The sequence below is a fragment of the Castanea sativa genome, chromosome 7, assembly GCF_040712315.1.
Source record: "Castanea sativa cultivar Marrone di Chiusa Pesio chromosome 7, ASM4071231v1".
Taxonomy (NCBI): Eukaryota; Viridiplantae; Streptophyta; class Magnoliopsida; order Fagales; family Fagaceae; genus Castanea; species Castanea sativa.
This window is the reverse complement of record NC_134019.1, coordinates 14,549,106-14,573,493: the sequence shown is the minus strand read 5'-3', so window position 1 is coordinate 14,573,493 and position 24,388 is coordinate 14,549,106. Positions and strand designations below refer to the sequence as shown.

At 35.0% G+C, this 24,388-nt stretch overlaps 4 protein-coding genes across 5 annotated transcripts; 1 reads left to right on the top strand and 3 right to left on the bottom strand.

Annotated features, from left to right (window-relative positions):
- Window positions 1-2,065: 2,065 nt before the first annotated feature.
- Window positions 2,066-2,670, bottom strand: LOC142644022 (uncharacterized). Its single transcript, XM_075818712.1, has 2 exons — window positions 2,195-2,670; window positions 2,066-2,105 (listed from the first exon to the last, which is right to left on the bottom strand). Exons 1-2 carry the CDS (start codon window positions 2,668-2,670, stop codon window positions 2,066-2,068), a joined length of 516 nt encoding a protein of 171 aa, XP_075674827.1.
- Window positions 2,671-3,364: 694 nt separating this feature from the next.
- Window positions 3,365-4,255, bottom strand: LOC142644021 (uncharacterized). The gene has a single exon (XM_075818711.1). The coding sequence runs from the start codon at window positions 4,253-4,255 to the stop codon at window positions 3,365-3,367; it is 891 nt and encodes a 296-aa protein (XP_075674826.1).
- Window positions 4,256-7,892: 3,637 nt separating this feature from the next.
- On the top strand, window positions 7,893-10,716 carry LOC142642350 (O-fucosyltransferase 23). The gene is made up of 3 exons (XM_075816701.1): window positions 7,893-8,429; window positions 8,655-8,766; window positions 8,874-10,716. Exon 3 carries the CDS (start codon window positions 8,991-8,993, stop codon window positions 10,338-10,340), a length of 1,350 nt encoding a protein of 449 aa, XP_075672816.1. The 5' UTR covers window positions 7,893-8,429; window positions 8,655-8,766; window positions 8,874-8,990; the 3' UTR covers window positions 10,341-10,716.
- A 3,317-nt stretch (window positions 10,717-14,033) lies between these two features.
- Window positions 14,034-19,672, bottom strand: LOC142643287 (E3 ubiquitin-protein ligase RSL1). 2 transcript variants are annotated; one of them, XM_075817836.1, is made up of 4 exons: window positions 19,508-19,672; window positions 18,512-19,202; window positions 16,335-17,095; window positions 14,034-14,765 (listed from the first exon to the last, which is right to left on the bottom strand). In XM_075817836.1, exons 2-4 carry the CDS (start codon window positions 18,902-18,904, stop codon window positions 14,387-14,389), a joined length of 1,533 nt encoding a protein of 510 aa, XP_075673951.1. In that variant the 5' UTR covers window positions 18,905-19,202; window positions 19,508-19,672; the 3' UTR covers window positions 14,034-14,386. The 2 variants fall into 2 exon arrangements, with proteins under 2 accessions (XP_075673951.1, XP_075673952.1); XM_075817837.1 differs by having other exon boundaries at window positions 19,395-19,516.
- Between the last annotated feature and the right edge of the window lie 4,716 nt (window positions 19,673-24,388).

Genomic DNA, 24,388 nt, shown 5'->3' with positions numbered 1-24,388 from the left:
CCAACTATCTCAACCTCGAAATCTCTGATCTGAACTGTCTGTCTCAGACCACCATGGCGAAGCCTCTCAAGCTCATCACCGCCGCCACCATCGGCGATGGTTTCACATCTCAGCCTCAAATTCTCTCTAAAACCGAAACCTATAAGCTCTCTCGCTCTGGATCGGTCTCACCCTCTCTTCAATCTAAACGAGGCACAGCCTTCTAGCTCCGTCGTGAAGCCCAACCACCACCACCACGACGATGGTGGTTCCCAACCTATCATCCTTTCTCTCTCTAAACCTGAGCCAAACACTTCATATTTATCCGATCTCTCTCTAGAACCTAGAACTTAACTTCTCGATCTATTGCCTAGGACAACGCATGGAATTATGGAGGTTAAAGGCTTCACGGATCTGCCAAGAACTATGGTCGTGACGACGTGTGCGATCACATGTGGTGGTGCGTGAGCTCGTGATTAACACAGGTATGACAGAGGGTAAGGTACTGAGATTTTTGTGCTCATGTTTTATGTTTGTGAGGATTTGTGAACATGTATCAGAGAGTGTATACACACATATGAAACAGAGGTTTTCAGATTTACCTTTTGTTTTTGTGATTTGTTGCTTCCCTTTTGTGATTTAGCCTTTTGTGATTCTCCGGTTGATGTTTGGCTACAACTTGTTCTTCATATTCTTTAGATCGAATCTCTGGACGCGTCGCTCGTGGAGGAGCTGAGCGCGATGAGGAAGAAGATGGAGAGGCTGAGGTTGGACAGAGAGAGAACGAAGAAGATGCTGAGAGAGAGGGACTTGATGTTGGAGATGAAGATTTCTTTGTTTTTGTGTTTTGAGTTCGTCTAATTTTTGAGATATTTTGTTTAAATTTTTGATATTTTGTTAACTGGGTTTATGGGTTTGATTTGCTGAGAATTTAGTGTTGATTGTGTTAGAATTTGGAGAAGAACATGAGAAGATCTTGATTTATGGTAGATTTGATGGTGCTGGGTTTGATGTTCATGTTCTTGATTATGGGTTTGTTATTGTTGATGTTGATGTTCAATTTTTTGTTTTTAATTTTTATTTTATTTAATTAAAATTAATATAAATGCTGACGTGGAAATTTTTTAATGCCAAAATAGATTTTTTAATTATTATTGCCGTTAGCCACGTCAGCATTTTCTGTTAGTTGGGTGATGGTAAGGACTTAAATGTCACGCGTTAATTGGTTTAGGGACTAAAAGTGGTAAAAATAAAATGTAGGGACCAAAATAAAAATCGGGTCAAAATGTAGGAACTAAAAGTGCATTTACGCCTTATTATTATTAACAATTAATTATTACAATAAAAATAATAATAATAATCACATGCTCACATTATTTTAAGGCAGGGTTAGAAATTTTTGTTTAGGGGTTAAGTTGCGGTACTAATATATTTATCAAGAAAAGTACCTACACACATGTGCACTTTTTTCTTATATATACGCTTTGTATTTTTAATCAAAATTATGTTTGATGGCGATCTTTCATAAAATAACATTCAATTTTTCCATATTTATTGTGAAATTCTTAAAAATTTTCATTTTAAATACAAATTATCAAATTTTGTACTAAAGTAAGTAAAAAATCTTTCAATTCAACTAATGAAATTTTCAAAAATATAAATGATCTAAAACTTGGAGGAATAAGTTAGGCTCCAAACCTATTTGAAACTATCTTGCTGTAACCCATTATTTGGCAACTAAAAACACATTTTATCTGTATTTGTAATGACAATATTTTTTTAATGAGTCAGTAACTTGTTAATCGCCATATAACGGGTTGAAAAATAGTGGCGGCTCCAGGAATTTTTTCCAGGGTGTTCCTCAACAAGTATAAATTACACGATCTAATAAAAAGAAAATTTTATATATTGACAACAACAATCAAAAAACATGTAAATACATAAAATTTACAATTGCCTTCTACGATTTTTCATTTTTTGAAATTGTTGCATGATAGTCTCATTATCAATGCTACAAGCTACATCTTTTTCAATATACACAACTAAGCAATCATTCATCCACTGATCTCCCATTCGATTGCGCAGTTCATTCTTTATATATTTCATTGCTGAAAAACTTCTTTCTACTGTTGCAGTAGCAACAGGAAGGGTCAAAGCTAACTTCACAAGCAAATAGACTAATGGATAAGTCTCATGCTTCCTCGTGCTCACTAACTTTTCAGCAAGTTCATTAACTCCTTGAAGCTCTAAAAACAAGTCATTATTGCGCATATCAAAAATGAAATTCTGAAGTTGAGAGTCAAGTGCCAAGATATCTGTCCCAGGAAAATCATATGGATAGAACTTTGCTGGATGTATTAACTTTTCCTTATCAAAAGCCACAAATGAATTACTTGGATTCAAGTAAGCCATACAAATTAGCAAATCGGTATTCACTTCTGAAAAACGATTGTTTAGCTCTTGAAGTTGCATATCTATGACTGTGTAGAATAGCTCAACACGATAATGATGTAAATTTGTATTTTGTTGGGTGTTGCGTCGCGGCCTCCCACTAACTACAAATATTTCATCCATGTTCAAGATAAGAATATCATGTGTGGCACAAAATGAAGACACTTCAGTCAATAAAGATGTCCATTCCTCATCTCTCATCACTTGCAATCGTTGCTTAGACACTTTAACAAGATCCATAGCATTTACTATATCTTGATTTTTTTTTTTTGCAATGCTATTGACAACTCATTTGTGATCCCTAAAATGTTTTTCATCAAGTGTAGAGCAAAAACAAATTCAAAAGATAGAATTGATCTCATAATAGATCGAGCTTCAACTTTTTGGTCAGAGAGCCCATCTTCTTCAATAATCTCAAGTACATCAGCAACAGCAGAGAACATTAAAATCAAGTTGAGAATAGTCCCATAATATGATCCCAGCGTGTATCACCAGGACGTTTAAGATTTGTCTCTTGATTCAAACCTTGTCCACTTCTTCGTACACCATTCTCTAAATCTTCTTTAATTTTGGCAAATTGAGCATCTCGAAGAGCATCTTGTCTCTTACAAGAGCCTCCAACAATAGTTACTAAATTACTAACCACATAAAAAAAAGCAGCAATGTTAATGTGATTTTTAGCAACGGCAACGAGTGTCAATTGAAATTGATAAGCAAAACAATGGACATAAAATGCTGACTTATTCTCTTTCAAAATTAAAGTTTTGAGACCATTAATATCACCTTGCATATTACTAGCTTCGTCATAACCTTGCCCACGTAGTCTCGATAAACTCAAATTATGTTTACAAAGTAAACCTTCAATAGCACATTTGAGTGACAAAGCGGTGGTACTTGCTACATGTACAATACCAAGGAACCGCTTTATAATAATTCATTGTTTGTTCACATAACGAAGAACGAGTGCCATTTGTTCTTTCACTGAGATATCACGTGACTCATCAACTAATATTGAAAAGAACCCATTGCCAAGATCCTCGATGATGGCTTTGGATGTTTCATGTGCAATTGCATTCACCATGTCTTTTTGAATATCATGATAGGTAAGCTTGCAATTTTTCCAAGTATTTTGCATCACTTCATTGATAGATTCATTGTGATCCCCCAGAAATTGTAGAAGCTCAAGGAAATTTCCTCTATCACTTGAACCTTGAGATTTATCGTGACCACGAAAAGCTAATCCTCGGAATAAAAAGAATCTTACGCAATCAACTATTGCATTTAATTGAATCCGATATTCAGCTTTATCTTGATTCGATTGCTTAACCAAAACACTTTGAATGTGTTGATTTTCCTTCTGTAAATCTTCACTCTTCTTGACAGCTTGGTTATGAGCACTATTAACTCCTTCAACATGGGAATCTAACTTCCCAACCTGATTCCAAAGTTTGAATCCCTTCATTACAAAAGTGCCACCTCCTCCTTGCTTACCAACATCTTTCCCAAATAGGTAGCAATAAAAACAAAATGCTGCATCTTTGGCTATACTATATTCCAACCAATTTCTAGTTTCATACCATTCGACTCTAAATCGACAGGGCTTTCTAGAAAAATATGATACCGGGTAATCATGAGGAGGTCGACAAGGGCCTTTTCCTAAATAATGTCTTCTTATTTCATCATGATTATTAGGATGATAAGATGATATCTTTTGTCGTAGCCCAGGATTTGAAGGAAGATTTTCTAAGTTAAAGTCAACACGATTTCGCTTAGAAGATGGAAATGAATCTTGGGTACGTGGTTTTTTTATTAAGTATTTGTCCATAATTCTAGCAAAAGAATAAACAATAAATTATAAGTTTATTTGAAATATTAATAAATTATTAATTATTGTTGTTTAGTTGTTTCATTAATTTGTTTGTCTTTTATAAATTATAATTTGTTATATTATTGTTTCATTAATTATAAAATTATTAATTGTTGTTTAGCCTAACATAATTTAATTTTTTTTTGTCTTTTATAATGTATTGGTTAATTAAATTATTAACGCTAAAAGACAATCAGAAAATTTCACAAGAACTAGCTACCAATCAGAAAATTTCACAATCACAATTTCACAAATCACAATAACGCTAAAAGACAATTAATGTCTTTGAGTCCAATACCAACACACACCAACAGTCCAACACCAACACCAACACATTACAATTTACACACCAACCAACGGATAAAAATCAATCATAAGATAAAGCCAAAAGCAAAAGGCCAAATTCAAAAAGTAAAAAAAAAAATAAAAAAAAATAAACTGAGTGCTTGTTTCTAATAAAAAAAAAAAAAAACCCTGAGTGCTTCAGCCAGCCAATCACGGTTCACCAGTTCAGACAATGAGACAAAGTCATAAAGTAAATAATGACTAAAGAGAGAGAGAGAGAGTCATAAATAAAGTCATAACTGTGTTCATTATTTCATTTTCGTTTCCTATATCATTTCAGATTTGAGATAGAGAGAGTGAGAGACCGAGAGAGAGTCAGAGAGAAAAAGAGAGAGAAATACCTGGGCGACGGCGATGGCGATGATGAGCGACTGCGACTGCGACTGGGACGATGTGGACCGATCTCCGTCTCCGATGCGATGAGGGGCGACGAGTCCGATCTCCGATGAGCGACTGCGACTGGAGCTGCACCGATCTGGCGATCTCCGATGTCCAATGAGTGACTGGAACCGTGGATCGATCTAACTTCTAAGGGGAGCGCCGTTCGGCCGTTGCTTTGTTTTTCCTTTTTAGGTTTGCTTAATGCTTTAGCTTTACTGAATTTTTTAAATTTTTTTGAGAAAAGCTTTAGTGATGTATTGAACTACTGATAACTGATTTGAGGTCTCTGATGGGTCTTTTTTTTTTTTTTGTTGAGAAACCGTGGGTTTGCTTCCTCTGTCATCTGTTGGGCTTGCTGTGGGCTTGATGTTGGGCTTGCTGTGATCCCGTCCGATGTTTTGCTCTTACAACTTTTTTTTTTCTCTATTACAATTTTTTTTTTTTTTTTTCAGATTTTAGTTGAAATTTTTTTTTAGGCTTTTTTTTTTTGGCTTGAAAGTAGAACAAATATATATATATATATATATATATATATATATATATATTTTTTTTTTTAATGTGAGGGTGTTCCTAATTTTGATTGAGGGTGTTCCTATTTTATATTTTAAGGGTAAAAAAAAAAAATTAGTATATATAAATTTCAAGTCAGGGTGTTCCTGGGAACACCCTGACCATAACGTGGCGCCGCCACTGTTGAAAAAGATAGATTCAAACATATTTGATGCCAAAATTTATCAAATATTTAACAGATATAAGAGCACATTTTACAATAAAAAATAGAATTACGAAAAATAAAGTTATATCTCTATAATTATTAAACTAATTATTTTTTTTAAGAGCTTCATTGGGCTAATTCAAATATTTGGGGGGTCAACTTTTATTTTTGTAGACTACATTTTGAAAACATTAAAATAATTATATAAAATATAAAAAAAATTCAAAATTGCCCCCCCCCCCCACCCTTGTACATATCTCTGCCCTGTTTTAAGGTATGGATGACTTGAAATGCCCTGTTTTAAGGTATGGATGACTTGAAATTGTTTCGGTTGGAAACTTGCAATTGGAGATTATGTGTAACCATTGCAAAACATCTATCTCACATGGATGATGAATCGATCGCTACTTATGTGAGAGGGATGAACAAAAATCGTGGTAAGTCTTAGATTCAGGAACATATGTTTTGATGAGTTGTTCGACATTTCGGTATGTTTTAGAATTCATTTCCCTTCCTTGTATTGGATTCAGGATCATATGCTTTGATGAGTCATTCACTATTTTGGTGCATTTTAGAATTCCTTTTCCTTCCTTGATTTTTTTTTTTGAGAAATAATTACAACATGCTGCTAGCCCCACAGCTCGAACCTTTTCTCCCCTAGACCCCCAAGTACTTTGTACATGGGGAGGTGCCAATTCAGCTACAAAGCCTTTGGCTTTCCTTCCTTGAATTGTTGTAACTATATATTGGAAAGTGATGCGACTATAACATTTTTTCAATAATTCATAAGTAGTTAGTTGTTATTGGTTTTAATTTAAATCTACCACTAAAATTACCTTTTTGTTGACCAATAATAATCGGTAACAACCTGACCGCGTATGATTTGTTGTGAAAATGTTGTAGACATAACATTTTTTATTATGCATTTGGTCTAGCTCATTTCTTTTACTTAATTACTTTATATTTTTGTAAAACTTCATTTTTTATTTATAATCTCATTTTTATTCATTTTTAATAAATACGTAAATAGACATGCTAACTATTTTTTTCTTAAAGATTTCAGTAAGTTTGCCTCTATTTATTATATACATACATATATATATATATATATATATATATATATATATATATATATATATATATTGAAAAATGTTAATGTTAGCTTGGGTATTTATTCCAATCTCCTTAAAATTTCTCCAAATCTATTCGACAACACTATTTCCACACTAGAAGTATATATTTTCAAAAACAACCCTCTCAATTGTAATAACAAGCTCATTTTATATATAAAACCATTTGATTTTAAAGGTGATCTCATCTCTTCATTTTTTTTTTAAATTTAGAAAACAATAGTAAATTTTATTATTCATAATCGAGGTATGTATATATAGGGTTTGGGTAGGGGTAGCTTCAGTACTCCACATAATGCAAACACTTATTAAAAATTAAACATGTGTTTATGTCCTCTCAATTCTAGTACATTGGAGCTAATTTGTGTCTGGTTTAAACTAGCTCGAACTTCACACATCTCAGCAAAATTTGTGTATAAGCTCGACCTATGCAACTTATGTATCATGACATGTGAGCCCTTCACATATCAATGAGATATAAATCTCATATCCTGGGCGTATGAGATACCGGCTCCATACGAGGAGCTAATATTCCCAAATAAAGACAGCTAATAATATAAAATAATGAGCATAATTATTAATTAATAGCAACATGGCATAATATTTTTGGATGTAATATTAATAATTTAACAACAACTTTTACTTCCTTGTGCAATTATAAAAAATAAAAACAACAGCATCGACAGCTTCATTGAGAATTAAGAATTGAGAATTGAGAAAACGTGCGGATCGAAAATTATATACATATTCGTGAACATCAAATTCAAGGCAAAAGAGGGACCATATATTATATTTTAGTGAGAAATGTAACTAGTGCTTGTTTCAACAGCTCAAAAAGGGGCAGGCTCACCTGCCTCAGGTGGCCAAGTGAGTACCAACTGTCAAAGCAACCTTTTTAGGCATACAATACAATTACTACTTTATGGGAGTAGTTGCTTAGTTAAAAAAACTCATTCTCAAAAAAAAAAAGTTAAAATTTTAAAAAATCTCATAATTAGGAGCTCATGGTTCTCTTCCAACATTGGCTTTTTGTCAAGGTTTGTGGGACTGACTGGCACAGGTGTATTGGTATTCCTCTGGTGTGACTGTGAATGAAATCTCAATATGTCCTTTTGCCTCACCTGATTAGACAATTACCCTTCAATCTCTCTCTCTCTCTCTCATCTGTACACATCTCTCATTTCTTCTGACTCCTTTTCACTTCCCCCTTTACCTTTCTTGTTATTTCCTTTTCTGTTTAAACCATCTTTGGTCTTCGTCATTCCAATATTTCTTTTTGGGTTTTACTTAAAAACGAAAAAAAAAAAAAAGATTTAATTTTTTTGGGTTGTTATTTAAAGTCTTTTATCATATTGGTTTTGATTTTTTGGTTGACATTGATGGGTTTGGCTGGTTGCTTTTGGTTTGTGTGGATTCCATATCTTCATGCATGATTTTTTTTTTCTTTTTCTTTCTTTCTCTTTTTGGGTCTCTGAGTTTTGGCTCAGAATTCAGAAAAAAATTCAGATTCCTTTTTCTCATAAGCAAATCTGGATTCAGAAGGTATTGCGTTCTAAAAAAGGTGAGATTTTTTTTTGTTCTTGCAGTTTTTGGATTTTCATTGGAAACAAACACAGACACAACAACACACACACACCCAGACTCTCTCTCTCTCTCTCTCTCTCTCTCTCGTGACACCTCGAAGTTCTTTGGCATTGCACACGTTACTTTCTCTTTCTAGTACTTTGTTGTTTTCTTGTGAATTCTGGTGTTTTGAATCTTTTGATGGTGCTTTACCTGAACGCAGTTCGATGAGAGTATCACGTGGAAATCTCTTGGCGCTTTCTGCCTTGACCTTGGTATCCGGGTTTGGATGTCTTTTGCTTCTTTCACCCATTTCATTTCCCATCTGAATTAAGGTGCAATGCAAAGCCTGTCAATTTTTTTCATCCCTAGTCCTGTTTTAGATCAACCTCTTTTTTTTCTTTGGATCTTTTTATTGATTTATGGTTCTGTTAATTTTCAGGGTTAGGCCGATTGTGTACCACTTTTTTCTCTGGATTGATGTGGATTTCTTGTGGCGTTCAAGTTGGTTGTGTTGGACATGAACTCATAGGATTTAGTATTTACAAGTGAATCTTAAATGGATATATCATCGTCTAATTGTAAGCAATCCAAATTCTTTGGCCGGCATTTGAATTCCATAGCATGCAAATGTGTTATTTTGGTTGTGATTTCTCTGGTTATTAGAGCTGCTCTGCTTCCTACTATTACATTCTCTGGCTCTGGTGGAATTGAGCAGAAAAGCTTGGTCTTACTCCACAACTGCTCTTTGTCAGTGAATTCTGGCTTGGGAATTCGAAAAGATAAGTTCTTGGAGGTTCCTCAGATTGTGTGGGGTTTGAACAATCAAAAGATTGCATTTGCAAGAGCTTGTCTAACTGCTAGAACGCTGAACAGAACTCTTTTGATGCCTAGCTTAAGTGCTTCCTTGTTTTACAAAGAAGTTGATCTCTTGAAACCAATTTCCTTGGATAAAGTGTTCCAATTTGATAAGTTCAATTCACTCTGCACTGGATTTGTCAAATTGGGTCGATACTCGGATCTTTCGAATCGGACTGGAGTGTTTGAGCTTCATAAAGGAAGTGGAAGGAAGTGGACAATTGAGAGAGATTTAGATCAGTTGAGAAAGCACACAGAGGACCCTATTGATGGATATGAGGTAATACGCATAGTTGGGAAGAACCCCTTTTTATGGCATGATCATTGGCCTGTTAAGGACTATGCCAAGGTCTTTGAGTGCTTAGTTTTGGTGGATGAGATTACCAAAGAAGCAGATAAAGTTGTAACAAAGATTAGGGAGAAAGTAATCGAGTTGAGAAGCAATACCGAGCCTGTACAAGATGGGGCTAATTCTGAGGGGTCTACATTGCAGCTAGTGCCTTATGTAGCTGTCCATATGAGGATAGAGATAGATTGGATGATTCACTGTAAGAAGTTAGAGCAGAGATTAAACATAAGCCAAATTTGTAGCAGCAAGGAGGAGATTATTGAACGAGTGGGGAACATTGTGGGCCTGAACACTCCAACTGTAGTTTATCTTGCTGTGGCTGATAGTCTTCTTGAAGATTCTTTTATATTGAATGGCTGGAAGGAAGGCTTGCTTCCTTTGGAGAAGAAGAAATTGGGTGTTGATGGAATTTACAAGAAGTATCCCTATCTCATTCAATCAGCAATTGATTATGAAGTGTGTTTAAGGGCTGATATCTTTGTTGGCAACAGCTTCTCTACATTTTCAAGTCTCATAGCTCTTGAGAGAACACAGAAGATGATCAAAATGGGCGTCACAAGCTCGTGCGGGATGCATGTAAGGTGGCCATCATATGCGTATAACATACTAGGGGAATTGAAGGAACCTCGGAGGTGGATGACAAATATGTCAGATTCAAGCCTTCAAGCTATTAGCTATGGCTCTAATGACATCTCTTGTTGATGGTCATGGTATGTGATTCTGCTGCAATCTTTCCCATTTGATGGAGTTATTGAGGTTGCTTTCCTTTTTGAAATATATAGATAGTTACACTGTCATACACTGGCAGAATTGGTTGGTATAGTTACAAGTTAACAGGGATTTTTATTCATTTATTTTTTATAGACAAAATCAGTGATAGATAATGTCCAGATAGCAGTTTGATACTGAATTGGTACATTTTGCCTTTATGTAATTTTGTGTATTGCTTTTTTCTTTTTTTTTTTTTTTTTTCTACAACTCAGTGGCTACATCTTTTGTAGATTTTCCTACAGCTCACTAATGTAATCACTTATACATATATTATTCAGTAATAGAGATCCCTTCAGATTTCGCATTACTTGTTGGATTTTCTATTTTGTTTAAGGTAAATATGTTGTGCTTTTTTGAAAAGTTGGATCCCAGTAATTATAATGATCTTGGGGAGCCTTAAATTTTGTGCAGGCTGCTATTTAGAGAACAAACGTCCTTACTATTTCTCTGTTTGTGGGCAATACTGTGAGTCTGAGGGAAATGAAAAGAAAATTTGAATTGAGTGACACTGGTATGCTAGGTCTCTCTCAGTTTGCTGATCTTCCGAACACTCAAACACAGGATTTCCTCCCCCCCCACCCCCCCCCCCCCCCCCCCCCGCGCGGGGCTGCTTTTTTTTCTTCTAATTTCCATTTTAGAACCTTCATTTTCATAGTTAATTTGACGTTCAGAGGCAGTCTATTGTGCTGAGGATCCAACTTTTACTCTTGGTGGATTTGATTCTTAAGGTACTTATATTCATCTTTGTCCTATACTTTCATTTAGAAAATGTCATTGTCACCTGTTCTTGCCTAATGGAAGTCAAACTTCATCTTATAAAGTTGCAAAATTTTCCTGATCTTGCACATGCAATTATGCAAATTAGCCCCCTTATATGCATAATGTCATCTTTACCTGTTTTTGCCAAATGGAAGTCAAAGTTCATCTTATAAAGTTGCAACATTTCCTGATTTTGCACATGCAAATTAGTCCACGTGCAAAATGTCATCTTTTCCTGTTCATGCCCAATGGAAGTCAAAGTTAATCTTATAATGTCGCAAAATTTCTTGATCTTGCACATGCAATTAGACCTCATATACAAAATGTCATCTTTAGACCTCATATACAAAATGTCATCTTTACCTGTTCTTGCCCAAAGAAGTCAAAGTTAATCTTATAAAGTCGCAAAATTTCTCTGATCTTGCATATGCAAATTAGCCTCCATAAGCGAAATACATCTTTCTCTGTTCTTGCATAATGGAAGTCAATGTTAATCGTATAAAGTTGCAAAATTTCCCTGATCGTGCATTTGCAAATTTCCTGAAATTGCATATATAAATTGTTATGCTTTTGATTTTGCATTTTTAAAGTACATTTGTTATGCATAATTATCTTTTATTACAAATGGTATGAGTAATGTTGCATTTATGCCATCATTTTCATTGATAAATGACTTGGTGAATCAAAGAATCTAGTATATATTTTGTACTTAAGCAAATGCATTGATTTTCAATTGATTAGACATTATTATTGTAAGAGAAAATCATATGATAGGAGTTCAGGAAAATGACAATTGGAATATGGGGGATCTCCAGGTTGCTTACTTCTCAGTGATCCTCTGCTTTTTATCGTGAACTTCTCCAAGTAAAGCTTCTCAAACAGCAGGAAACTAAATTCCTTCTGAGCTTTTCTCTTCCTCTTTATTCCTTCTTTCTTTTACTTGAAGGATGGTGCAGCTAGGAAAAGGTTTAGCCACTCACCCTCTCTGTCACCTCCACAATAATTAAGGAATTGGAAAAGTGTATTGAATTGGTGCATTTTTTTTTTATATTGTATTTGGTATAGTGCTTTTACTGAACATTTAGATAATCCTAGATTCCTGGAGTGGAAGTGGAAAACATAACTGCTCAGAAGTTTGGGTAATGTGGGGTGTGGAATTTAATGGTGTGTCTTGCTATTTATCTTGAGCAGCTGCTCTGATCAGGCTGTTCTCATAATTGAACTAGGCATCACTTTATGAGCATTTATTTGTTTAGCTTTTTAGTCAAATTTGAGGTCATAGTCACACTTTTCCATTAAATGTCAACACTGGGGCTTAGATAATTTAACTAGAGCAGTTTATGACATGACTGCAGATAAAATCATAAAAATAAAAAATAAATGCAGTCCTAGCTTAGTAGGTATAAGACGGAACCAGGCCTTTAAATTTTAGGCTTTTACTAATTAGTTTACATCATACTTGAAATAATTACTTAGTACTAAAAGCTATTTGAATGACCTTTTAGTTGGGTGAGTAAGGTACTTGAGTCTACTCTCTGCTTCAATTGTTTTGTTTTTCTTGCTGTTTATATCATATAAGAATCTTTCAATTATGTTCTTAACACAAAACAGAATGGAGATTCTATTTTTTTTGGCATACTGTCATTAGTGCAAATAAAGTGATGTTCTAATCACAATTTTGCATGTTAACACTAACGAAAAAATTTGTGTGCCTAGCATAATTCATGAATAATGGAATCCATGTCTTCGTCTGTTAGAGTAGGTGTAGCCTTTTGATAAAAGCTTCAACTTTCAAGGCCACTGACCTGTGTGACAGTTTTTTCCCAAGTCAGTAAATGTAATTGCATGTTTTCTTTGGGTTAGTTATGCCAGACTATTCAGCCTTTAAAGTAGTACCTGACCTCTATGTATTATATTTGTTGAAGGAGGCTATGAGTGGGAGTCAATGGGAGGTGTTAGGAATTAGGATACCCGTTGAAATGAAATACATGGTAGGTACTATAAGAAGATTGTATCTATATTTACTATTTAGTATCTATATTCTATACTTAGGCCCCGAGCTTGTGATTACTGTTTTGGATTGTAGTCAACAGGCTCTCTTGACTCGCTTGGTAATAAAGAAGATTGTATTTAGGAATTGGGTAATGAATATTTGTACTTTGCAGTCTGGTTATTTGTAATTGGTTATTGGTAGGATATTTAGTAATTTCTGGGTTGTTGTTACTTGTTAAGCACGTCTCATGATTTCTTCAAATCAGCATCTACAATTAGGAATCCGATAGTAGTGTTGGGCCCAACTCGCAAAGACTTCACTACAGCTAGAAATAATTTCTGGACTTTTATCAAATGATGCATTATTCTTTCTGAATTCACATGTATATCAGGTTATGAACTACAGCCTGTTTACAGGACTCGATAACGAGAATATGGCGGTGCAATGCAAGCAAAGTCATATCATCCCCAAATTCATCCACAAAAATTTGCATAAATAACACTGCAATAATCATCACTCTTGCTACACCCTTTGTTTTTTTGGCTTTTTAAACATTGGCCGTTTGAAAAAGCCATGCCTATGATAAAAATACCAAATATAAAGTTTTTAAAAGTGTTACTTTGAAAATGTACAATTTCAAGCGGAGCATACCACCAAGCTAAACTGATTAGCAAATAAAATTGGGACACCCATCTGTGATTGCAACCATGACCTCACCCTCCACCCCCGAAGTATGGTGATACGAGATGCCATTGGTCCAAAACAACTGGTTATAGAAGCTCAATAATGTAAATTTCAGCAACTCCTATAACATAACATAGAAAAGCACCAGTTTTGAATGATTTACCAAAACATTGCTCATCTAACCAGTCTTTAAAATGGAAATATATTTTTCATTAGCTTTACTTTTAAATTCAGTGACATAGTAAATATTCTCAGTTCACTGACATAAGAAATGTTCTCTATTCTAATACCTTTTCTTTCAAGAAGAAAGCAATGGGTCAAGCATAAATTCTTCTCCTCAATTTTATGCAAGGACCATCAGGATCACAATTTTCCAGTATGTAATGACTAAGAAAACTACATAGAAAGAAAAGAGCCAATTTCTGCATAGGGCTGTGAATGAAGTTGGATTGAGTAGAGTGAGAAACTCTCTCCCTCCCTTTAAGCATTGTTGGGAAGCTGCAACTTATTTCCTAATTTCAAGAGGAACACTGTCTTCGCTTCATTGGATATAGTCTTCATAGTAGTTGTCACTTATCACAGAAACAAACCTCTCAAGCCAAGGAAGCTGATGGATATCTTTCATAGCATCTACGTAGGAGTCTGTACAGCGGGGTGGGGATTGGTAAGGGTGATGGTCACTCAGACTAAAACCTCCGGCAAGGAACCTTTGGATCAATGCCAGCTGTGATCTTTCTTGATCCGAGTATGCATCCATAAGCATAGGGAGCGAATTGAAAGTCTCCCATGCCCATTGTTCCGATTCTTGCATAGAGTGGGTAAAGTCTTCAGAGTTGTCTTCATCCCAAAAGGCACATTGACAGGTCTGTTGGCTGTCCCTATATTCCGCACCACAAGAATAACAGAACTCATGTCCACACCTGAAAATGAGAGATGTTAACAAAATTGTCTCTGGCAACTTAAAATCATGCCATCAAAGTTGAATATATATATATAATCCATAACTCAGCACTATAATGCAGTGCATTTGTGCATACAAAATATTGAATGAATACCAAGCAAATTGACGTACCAATCCTAAATCTTTCCTAAGGTACCAGAATCAAAATAGTTAGTTTTACACTTACTGTCTTCACCTTAAATCATCATACTTAGTTTACACTTTTATAAAGGTTTGGCTGGGTTATTTTGAGTTTAATTATAAGAAATAAACATTTTGAACTTTATGGTTGCAGCTGTGCTTTGAGTGTTAACATGAATCATCAACAGCTTACTCCCATCTTAATCAAATCATAAGATGCAGTCAACAGAAAATTCCACTCCATTTGTTAAATTAAAAGAAAGCTTCCAAGTATGGAAGGAAATTCAACTAGTAAAGATCTAAATTTATTTCACTCCAGGTGTCATCTCCCAGCAGAAAGAGAACAAAATGAATCCAGGTTAATCTTTTAACAAAAACAAAGGCGAATATGATGTACATAGAAATCAACTTTCTTAAAAATTAGAATCTAAATTTCCTAATCCAATCACTTATCCAGAGAGCTAAGAAAAATACGGGCATAAAAAGAACTTGAGAAGTTAGAATCACCGCATCAAGAAAAATCTGCATCTCTCTCTCTCAGCTTTCAATTCCTTTCTTGGTTGTGGAGCATCATTAAGGCCACTATTTATAGTCCTAAGCATGTGTGATGCCAAATTGGGGATCAATAGGACTAAGGCACATTGGTTCTCTTACTATTATAAACGAAACACCAACACTATAATTTATACATGATTTGTGGAAAAGATCTGATGTTACCAAACCTGGAGTAAAAATATAATTATCAAGAAAGATTGATTATCATTTTTTAATTGGCTGGACTGATATTTGGATCAGCTGCACTGGATACCTTAAAAAATCCTAGCAGGAACTGTTGCATTGTCTGAAGTTTAATAATCACAAAAAAAATTCTATTCTTAAAGCTTTAACCACATGAACATTTAGAGTTTCAAAATTGACTTAAAATTTTATTTATTATCTATTCAGCTTGTTAGGATACTTTTTAGTAATAATAATATAATCTATACAAGTACAAGATGATGGTAAGGGATGTGTAAGTGAGAGAGAATGATTTTATTGTTTTTCATGGCTGGATTGAATAAGATGGAGGAAAAGAATAGATGTGGCTAACCCTAACTAATCTGTAGAGGATCCATAATTGACCCCAAAAAATTTGGGACTAACTTGTAAGTGTAGTCACAAAAATTTCTATTTGGGTTGGATCTGGGCAATAAATTATTTGTTCTGTCATCAATAAAGGTAGGTTTGTCTAAAGGCTACCGATGCATTTAATTTATAAGGTCAATATCTAAAACACACTGCTACTACATCAAAAATCAGTTTCTAAGATTCCAAGAATAAATCATGGTTTGTTCTACTTTACATCATTCAATAAATGAACTTCTCTAAAATAAGAACCTCAGAAAAAAGTAGAAAGAAAGTCCCATACCGGCAGGTCATGTGGTAGCAACCTTGAATAAGCTCAATCATTCTACGGCACTGCTGACATCGTCTCCACCTTTGATTTTGTGCCAAGCGATGCAAGGAAATGTCTGCAGCATCTCTCTCTTCCAATGGGAGGTTTTGGTAGTCTTCACATCTCATCAAAGAATGCCAAGGAACACAACATTCCATGCAGATAAGCCTATGGCAAACTGGGCAGTCAACACAGCTATTATCTGATTGACTAGATGAACTTGCTCTAGTTGACAAACATTCACGAGGATCAAGCAGGACAGAACAATTTGAATATGGGCAGTAGATTCTATCTGAATGGGAAATATTTGCTTCAGCAAGTGCTCTCTCTAAAGATTCAAAGGAAGTGACTGGAAGAAAGGATCTGCACTCAGACATAGAGATGTAATATTTGCATCCCATCTGAGGGCATCTTATTGGGACTTGAGAGGACTGCACTTTCCCATCAACATAGGTTCTCATACAATTCGAGCAGAACTTGTGAGAACATTTCATAGTAATCATCATCAGCGATTGCTTGTCATCACGACAGATAAAACAGTTTTCAAGTGATTTATCACCCTGGGAAGGAAAAGAAACAACCCCAATTGCCACTTTGGCTAATTGCAAAGGCCGCTCAAGATCAATACTGGGAACAAGTTTTAAAACAAAAGCTTCAAGACTACTGGCATGTTCTAGAATCCTTTCCCTAAGTGCAATCAGAAGCGGGATCTCAAGCTTTTCCTCATGTGATAACTGTAAGAGATTCACACCACATCACCAAATCACATTTAAAAACTCAAAAAACAAAAATATACATTATTTGTGTTGTTAGCTATCAGTCACATGCAATAACAATCATGCTGAAAAATGCATTATTGCAATTAAATCCATGTAAGGTAAAATCAAGAAATTCCCCATAAGCAATGACATGACACCATCTTTTATTCCAGAAACAGATAAATTATCTAGCAAACCAAAACTTTGGTGTTTTCAGACTTTACATCTCCTCCCTAAATTTTCAATCTCATCAATGTCCCCTCTCTACCTCTTGTCTCAAAATTGTCCTTCCATTAGAGACAACCATTGGTATTAATGTAGTAAGCTCCATGTGACATATGATCTTATTTATTCCAAATTAGAAAAGATCAAGTTTAGTGCCAGTTCAACCATTTGTGAGCAAGCTGTAGTGCTATCTTAGTTTGTCCGGAGAATACACACCTCATGCAACTACGGATTGATAGAAAATCCATTGTTTATTAATTTTTTTTAGATTAATAAATACTACCAACTTCATATCCAGACCAAATCAAAGAAGTTCATACTTAACAACGATGTTAATGACAGGCGCACAATTCATAGGTTCAAGTAAATCCAGAAGAGATAATTGTGATTATTTCTCTTCATACTTGGTTCTAAAGGTTCATTTTTGCACCATTTTTTCACTAAAAAATAATTTTCCAGTTCAATGTCAATAACAACGACTGATTCCATTATTAAGCCATAAGAATACTTCAATACTTTCCCTGCCATCCCTTGTCACCAAATCCCAAGTTCCTTCCTATATTGTCTTTTAAGTACAAGCCAACGCTGAGATTCATTTAGAACCATGTTTACAAGATTATCCACTATTCTTCTGCCCCAAGAAGCCTAGGAATTACAACACAAAGGAACAACTTTGCCGAGGTAATTCATCATTAGAGAAAAGTTATAGATGCATGACAAGTATAAAATTGGTCTCATTTTTCTTTAGTGGAATTAAATAAACATAATGCTGAAATTACATTTTGTAATGAACCTGTAAAATAGTCTCTCTAAGGAAAGAAACAACCCCCCTTATAACAAATGAAAGTAAACCAAAATTAATTAAAAAATAAAAACACAAATAAATTTCAGAGTATAGAAACTAAAAAAAAAAAAAAAGCAACAAAACTGAAAAAGAAAATAAATAAATTCTATGTTTTGCATCAAGAAATTCTGAAGAATGACATGATGGAACAATTGCAAGATACTCGTACAAAAATGCCAATTTCTAAAACCTTATGCAAAACTTATATCCTACAATGGGAACAATTTTCAAATTTGATTATGCAAACCTTATCATCTGAGATTGAGAAATTTTTAAGAATTGTAGAAGAGCAATGCCAATTTCAGAATAAATGAATGACTCACCTGGTCATACAACAACTCGGAATCGGTAAAAGCATATACCCTCCTGATGTTATTTTGGGCAGCCTCCACCAGACCATCCATTAGAGCTAAGTATTCAGCCACAGATTCCTCAACATAAAGATCAAGCTTTTTCTGCACCTGAATAACAGGAACATTGGCTGATCTTTCCATGACCACTCCAATTCCAGAAATCCCAGAACGAGAGTCCTCAACATCAGATATTGAGATGCCCTTGAAGAACATCTTCACCGAAAATTCATCAAGATCTTCTTTTGACTCTTCCTTCATCAATTCCTCAGTTTCCTTCCACACTTCCTCATCTTCACAACAACTACAAAAATCTTCTTCATCTTCTTCCCTGACGATATTCACATGAACTGCCTGATTCTCCATTTCCAATACCACTTTCTCAACTCTCAACTAATCCACAACTGCTTATACTTCAAGATGTGACTTTTATCAAAATCTAAGCTTGACCCATCAGCAAATCGATCTGAAACTCTGTATTTCAGCAACCATATCTCCCAAAATCACAGAAAAATCCATGTCAAGCAGTGATCTTTCAGCCCCTACTTCTAGATCACAATACAAGAAAAACCCATGAAAGACAAAGTCCACCCAAAACTGCAAATTCCTCCAAAAATCACAAAGGAAGATTCATATCTTTAAGCTCCTCTTACAAAATCAACATCTGAAAAAATAAACCCATCAAGGAATCAATCCAAAATTCAATATTTAAGCTTATTTATCCCCAAAAAAAAAAAAATTACACAAGAGATTACTCCCAAAACTTGTAGGCAAAAAAAAAAGAAAGGAAAATAATATGTTTGATATATAAAAGTGTGCAAATTGAATTGAAAGGCAAGAAGTGAATCTTCCATACCATGGTGGGTTTGACTCAATCAGCAATTTGTGTGTGTGTGTGACAGTGTGAGTAAATAAAAAGAAAAAGAAAACCCTAAACTGACAAGTAAAGAACAGTAACAGATTCCTTACCAAAATGTTGTTTTTGTTGTTGTGGCTTTGTTTAGAGTTCAGAGTTTTAGATTAAGGTTTAGGATGTGGAGAGAGAATCAGCAGTTAATTGGCGTAAGCGGAAAGGGAGGTCCATTCTGTCTCTCTCTGCGTTGCTGGCATTCTTCTCTGTGCTTCGTTACATACAGTTTGGGTTTGTACAATTCTCCCTATTTCTATTTAATTAGGGCAGTTTGACCAGGGATTTCAAGTAACGGTATTTATATTTTTTGAAAAATATGTGTGAGTAAAAATTTTTTAGTAATGGTATTTATATTTTTTGAAAATATGAGTGAGTGAAAAAGTATGTAAACATACGTATAATATTATTTAAATATTAAAAATTATTATTTAATCAATGGTAACAAAGGGCCCTTAATCATCGTTGGAAAATTCATATTAGGTTCATATTTTTCATCTTTGGAATAGAATCCAAATCTTTGTTATTCCAACTTGTAATAGAGTATAAAAAATAATGAAAACATTTTATAAAATTTTGCATTTTGCATAAGTTTGAGTCCAAATTTGGTATGGATGGGGTGTAAAATTTATATTTTACACTATTCAATAAGAGATTGTCAAGTCAGCATTTTACTTAAAATTCAATACATCTTATCACATCTAATAACATTTAAATAAACTCCTAATTTGGTTGGATTTATATATGGGTATTAGAATTGATCAGGCGTGGTTGTACTTATTCTTAAATATGTGATAAGATGATGTTATATGTTGGGATTGGAGGGGAAAAATATAAGTTTTACACCACATCTTTACAGAATTCAATCTCTAAATAATTAGCATCTCATGGCATAAAAGATTTATTTTCACTTTCTTAGTCTAGATGAAGCAATCTCTCTCTAAGTTGAGCTTTCTTTCTTTATACCCTATGGTCAATGGTACTAATTTGAGTTATGAACAAGCCTCACGTAGAATGCAAAATTTTATCAACAAATTTTCACTGTTCTATATTCAATTAATGTTAAAAATAACAAAGACTAAAAACAAAAAGAGACGGACGTTTCAAGTTGAAACGATTTCATAACTTAGACACTTTAATGGACAAAATTAAACAACTGAGACCTAATATCATCTTGCGAGAGTACTTTGATTTGGAGTTAATGGAGCATCAGATGGGACAACTTACAATTATCCTCTATATCTTAGTTGAGATTGAAATGCTACTTGACCCACCAAATGTGTTGCGGTTCAATGAGGAAAATAAAGAGAAGTTTCTTCTGTTTTGGGCCTTGACTCTTGATTGTATATGGTTGTGCAAAAACAAAGTTATTCATGTAAAGAACAAGTGAGCCTAGGGGTTCTTCTAGAAGTTCCAACAGGTGGACAAAACCAAGTCATGAGTCATGACTCCTTCAAACTTAATTGTGATGCTGTAGTTAAGCAAAGTTTTTTTTTTTTTTTTTTTCCCATGGTTGTGGTAGTTAGAGACTGGGGAGGGAAATTGTTTTTTGCTCACTCAAAGAAGGTAAATATCAACGTCCCTCTTTAAGCAGAGTTGCAAAGGCCAAGACAATTATTTTGGCACATCATATTGCTACTAAGTTGCATGCCTTTCACTTTGTAATCGTAAGCGACTCCAAGATATGCATAGATTCTATAAGGGCTCCTATTTATCAAGTCCCATGAAGATTGCTCAATTTTGTATTGGCAGTTAACTTTGCATTTGTTGATCTTGATTCTTTATCCTTTAGCTAGGTTTATCGTGAGGCAAATCTAGCAGCCTATGAACTAGCTAAATGGTATTGTAGTCTAGTCTTTCACTAAGATTTTTCATCCTGATTTGATCAAATTTATGTAATATTTCTATTAAAAGCATAACTCAATTGCAATTGCAATTGTTGCGACTGTTTTTATAAATCTTCAACGAATGAACAACTAGCCACCTTATTCATGAGATATGACTTGGATGAGATTACTTAAAGAGTTGAACAATTTAAAATTTATGCGGAGAAAGCAACTGCTTTTAAGCAAAAGATATGATTTGGGAATATATATATATATATACACACATCATGACATCAATGACCGATTAATAGTCAATCAAAAGTGGACAAAGAGAAGTTATTAGTGATAGGGCTCTTTTTTAGTCGTGGTATTTTGAGTGTGTAATGTTTCAAAAATGTTTCAAGCCTGCTTATTGAAGTTATTTTTCATTGGTCACAAAATAATCAATACTATCATCTTTAATAAATATTTTGTGGATTCAAAATCAAACTATTTTCGTAGGTCTTACTCTTGATTCAAAGATGGCTCTTGTGGACATAAGTAGAGCATATCACGAACACTTGGCAACTTCGCCTACACTAAAATCTCTCACAGCCTTACAAGTGGCAACTTCCTTAACTACGGTGGGTAAAGATTAATTTTGACGTGACCATTAGACCTTCTTTCTCCATAGCTGTTGCGATTGGCAAAAATGATGTTGGTGAAATCATTTTAGCTCAAACCTCCATATTGCCTCATTCTCAACCAAAGTTAATGCTGTCCTCTTAGCTTTAAAATTTGGTAGTTCATTACCAGCTCAAGTTTGTTCAATTTGAAGGAGACTCTAAATTGGTGATTGACAACATACAATCTCCTCCCAACAAACATTGCTCCGTATTTTATTTCCTCCGCTATGTCGTTTGTTTCTTTAGCTCTAAAATCTCTTTCATGCTAGGATTTTTGTTTTGTAAACAGGAAATTGAATTACTTAGCCCATAACCTTGTTTGTTGGGGCCCGTTTTGTAATTGGGATGATCTTTTATCTATTTTATATCTTCAAGTTTGAGTTTGAGTCTTTCAATTCTAGAGATAGAGATGGTCCAAGGCCCTCGTCCTCAGCTTTTGATATATATATATATATATATATATATGTGTGTGTGTGTGTGTGTGTGTAAAAATTGCATTCCATCCATGGAATGAGCTTTGATCATTAAGAGGATATTAATCTATTCTATAAAAAAATAAAAAAATAAAAAAATAAAATCCATATGGAATTATAAATAAAATAGAATTTTGCTATTGTGTGCTTTAGAGCATCAGCATTGAATGTGGCATATGGCAAATGGAGTCCTCTTTTGCAATTTTTTCACAATTCAAGCCCAAATTTTTTGCTCCATTGAATGTTGTATTTTGTAACTATTGTAAAAAAAAAAAAATACACAATTGAACTACAGTACCATCTTAAATGTAAGATGGTACTGTAGCTAATGGGATAAAAAAAAAAATTTAAATTCTCTCTCACCCCTTTTAACCCAGGAATTTCTCTCTCCTCTCTCATTATTTCTCTTTTTTTTTTTTTTTTTTCTCTCTCTCTCTTCCTTCTCTCTTTCTCATCTGCTCTCTCATTGTTCAGACTCAAGACCCCGTGGGTTTGCTCCACGGTGGAATCGGATGGCTCCGATGGGTCGGCGTGACGGCTCTGATGGTTTGAATCGGAGCTCCGATCGGCATGGTATGGATTTTTTGTTGTGGGTTGCGATCGGCGTGGGTTTCTTTGGAGGTGTGGGTTGCGATCGGCGTGTGGGTTGATATGTCCGATGGAGGAGGAGTCTGGGTGTGCGATCAATGTGGGTTTCTTTGGAGGTGGTGGGTTTTTTTTTTTTTTTGATCTGGGTTGATATGGGTGATGGAGGAGTTGGGTTGATATGGATGATGGAGGAGGAGTCTGGAAGATCGGCGTTGTGGTGGCTGTGCCGTTGATCGGCGTGATGGTTTTTTTTTTCTCATTTCGCCGATTTGGAGTTGTGTGGAGGAGGAGTCTGGAAGAGAAGAAGGTGCAAAGTAAAGTAATGGGGGTTCAGTGAGGATAAAATTGGGAAAAAAAAGGGAAAAATATATTTTATTGTGAAGATATATTATTTTAATGAGTAGGATAGAAAAATAAAAGTTTTGATGTTGGGGTATTGTAAAATGGTATGGTATAATTGATAAAGTAGTTTTTTGGATGGTAAAATAGGATAGAATTAGGAAAAATGAATGTGGATGCTCTTAGAACATCAGCAGTGAGTGTGGTATATGCCAAATGTAAGATGCATTTGGCATTTAGGCTCAAAAACTGCTCAGCAACGAAAAGGGCAAATTGGAAAAGGCCAATTTTTTTTTTTTGCCATATAGCTACAATACCATCGTAAATGTAAGATGGTACTGTAGCTAAATGGGATAAAAAAAAAAAAAATTTAATGCTTTCTCCTCCTGTTTATTTACTCGGAAATTTTTCTCTCCTCTCTCATTATTTCTCTTCTTTTCTCTCTCTTCCTTCTCTCTTTCTCATTTGCTCTCTACTCTCTTCAGACCCAAGACTCTCTCCGATGCCCCTCTCTCTCCGATAAGTTAGATGCTTCTCTCTCGCCGATGACCCTCTCTCTCCGATAATGATTCCGACGAGGCATCGGTGCTCCGATCCCTTTACTAATTCACTCAACCGACGAGGCATCGGTGCTCCGATGACCCTCTTCAAACCAACATTCTTGCATGTGTAGGTGACCCTCTCTCTTCAAACCGACAAAATCAACTTCCTTCAAGCTTCCCAGAGGCGAATCCACTTCCTTCGAGCTTCAACAAAATCGAGCTACCCAGCGGCGGTTGGGTCGCATGGGTTGTGTGGGTCAGGTGGGTTGTGATTTGTGTGGGAGTGGGTTTCTGGCAGTGGTAGGTTTGTGACTGATGTGGGCGTGGGTCAAGTGGTGCAGCGGCGACATGGGTTTCTTGTTTTGATTTTGGATTTTGATTTGGATTGGAGATCGGTGAGTGATTTGGGTTTTTACCGGTGGAGATCGGCGAGTTGTGTGGGTTTCTGGCAGTGGTGGGTTTGTGACTGATGTGGGCGTGAGTCAATGGTGCAACGGCGGCGTGGGTCGG

Coding starts and splice junctions, on each gene's coding strand:
- LOC142644022 (XM_075818712.1), bottom strand. CDS start 2,670: ATGGATCTTGTTAAAGTGTCTAAGCAACGATTGCAAGTGATGAGAGAT. Junction 2,106..2,194: donor GTTAATGAACTTGCTGAAAA/GTTAGTGAGCAC, acceptor CTACTGCAACAG/TAGAAAGAAGTTTTTCAGCA.
- LOC142644021 (XM_075818711.1), bottom strand. CDS start 4,255: ATGGACAAATACTTAATAAAAAAACCACGTACCCAAGATTCATTTCCA.
- LOC142642350 (XM_075816701.1), top strand. CDS start 8,991: ATGGATATATCATCGTCTAATTGTAAGCAATCCAAATTCTTTGGCCGG.
- LOC142643287 (XM_075817836.1), bottom strand. CDS start 18,904: ATGGAGAATCAGGCAGTTCATGTGAATATCGTCAGGGAAGAAGATGAA. Junction 17,096..18,511: donor CCGAGTTGTTGTATGACCAG/GTGAGTCATTCA, acceptor AATCTCTTACAG/TTATCACATGAGGAAAAGCT. Junction 14,766..16,334: donor TGCTACCACATGACCTGCCG/GTATGGGACTTT, acceptor TCTCATTTTCAG/GTGTGGACATGAGTTCTGTT.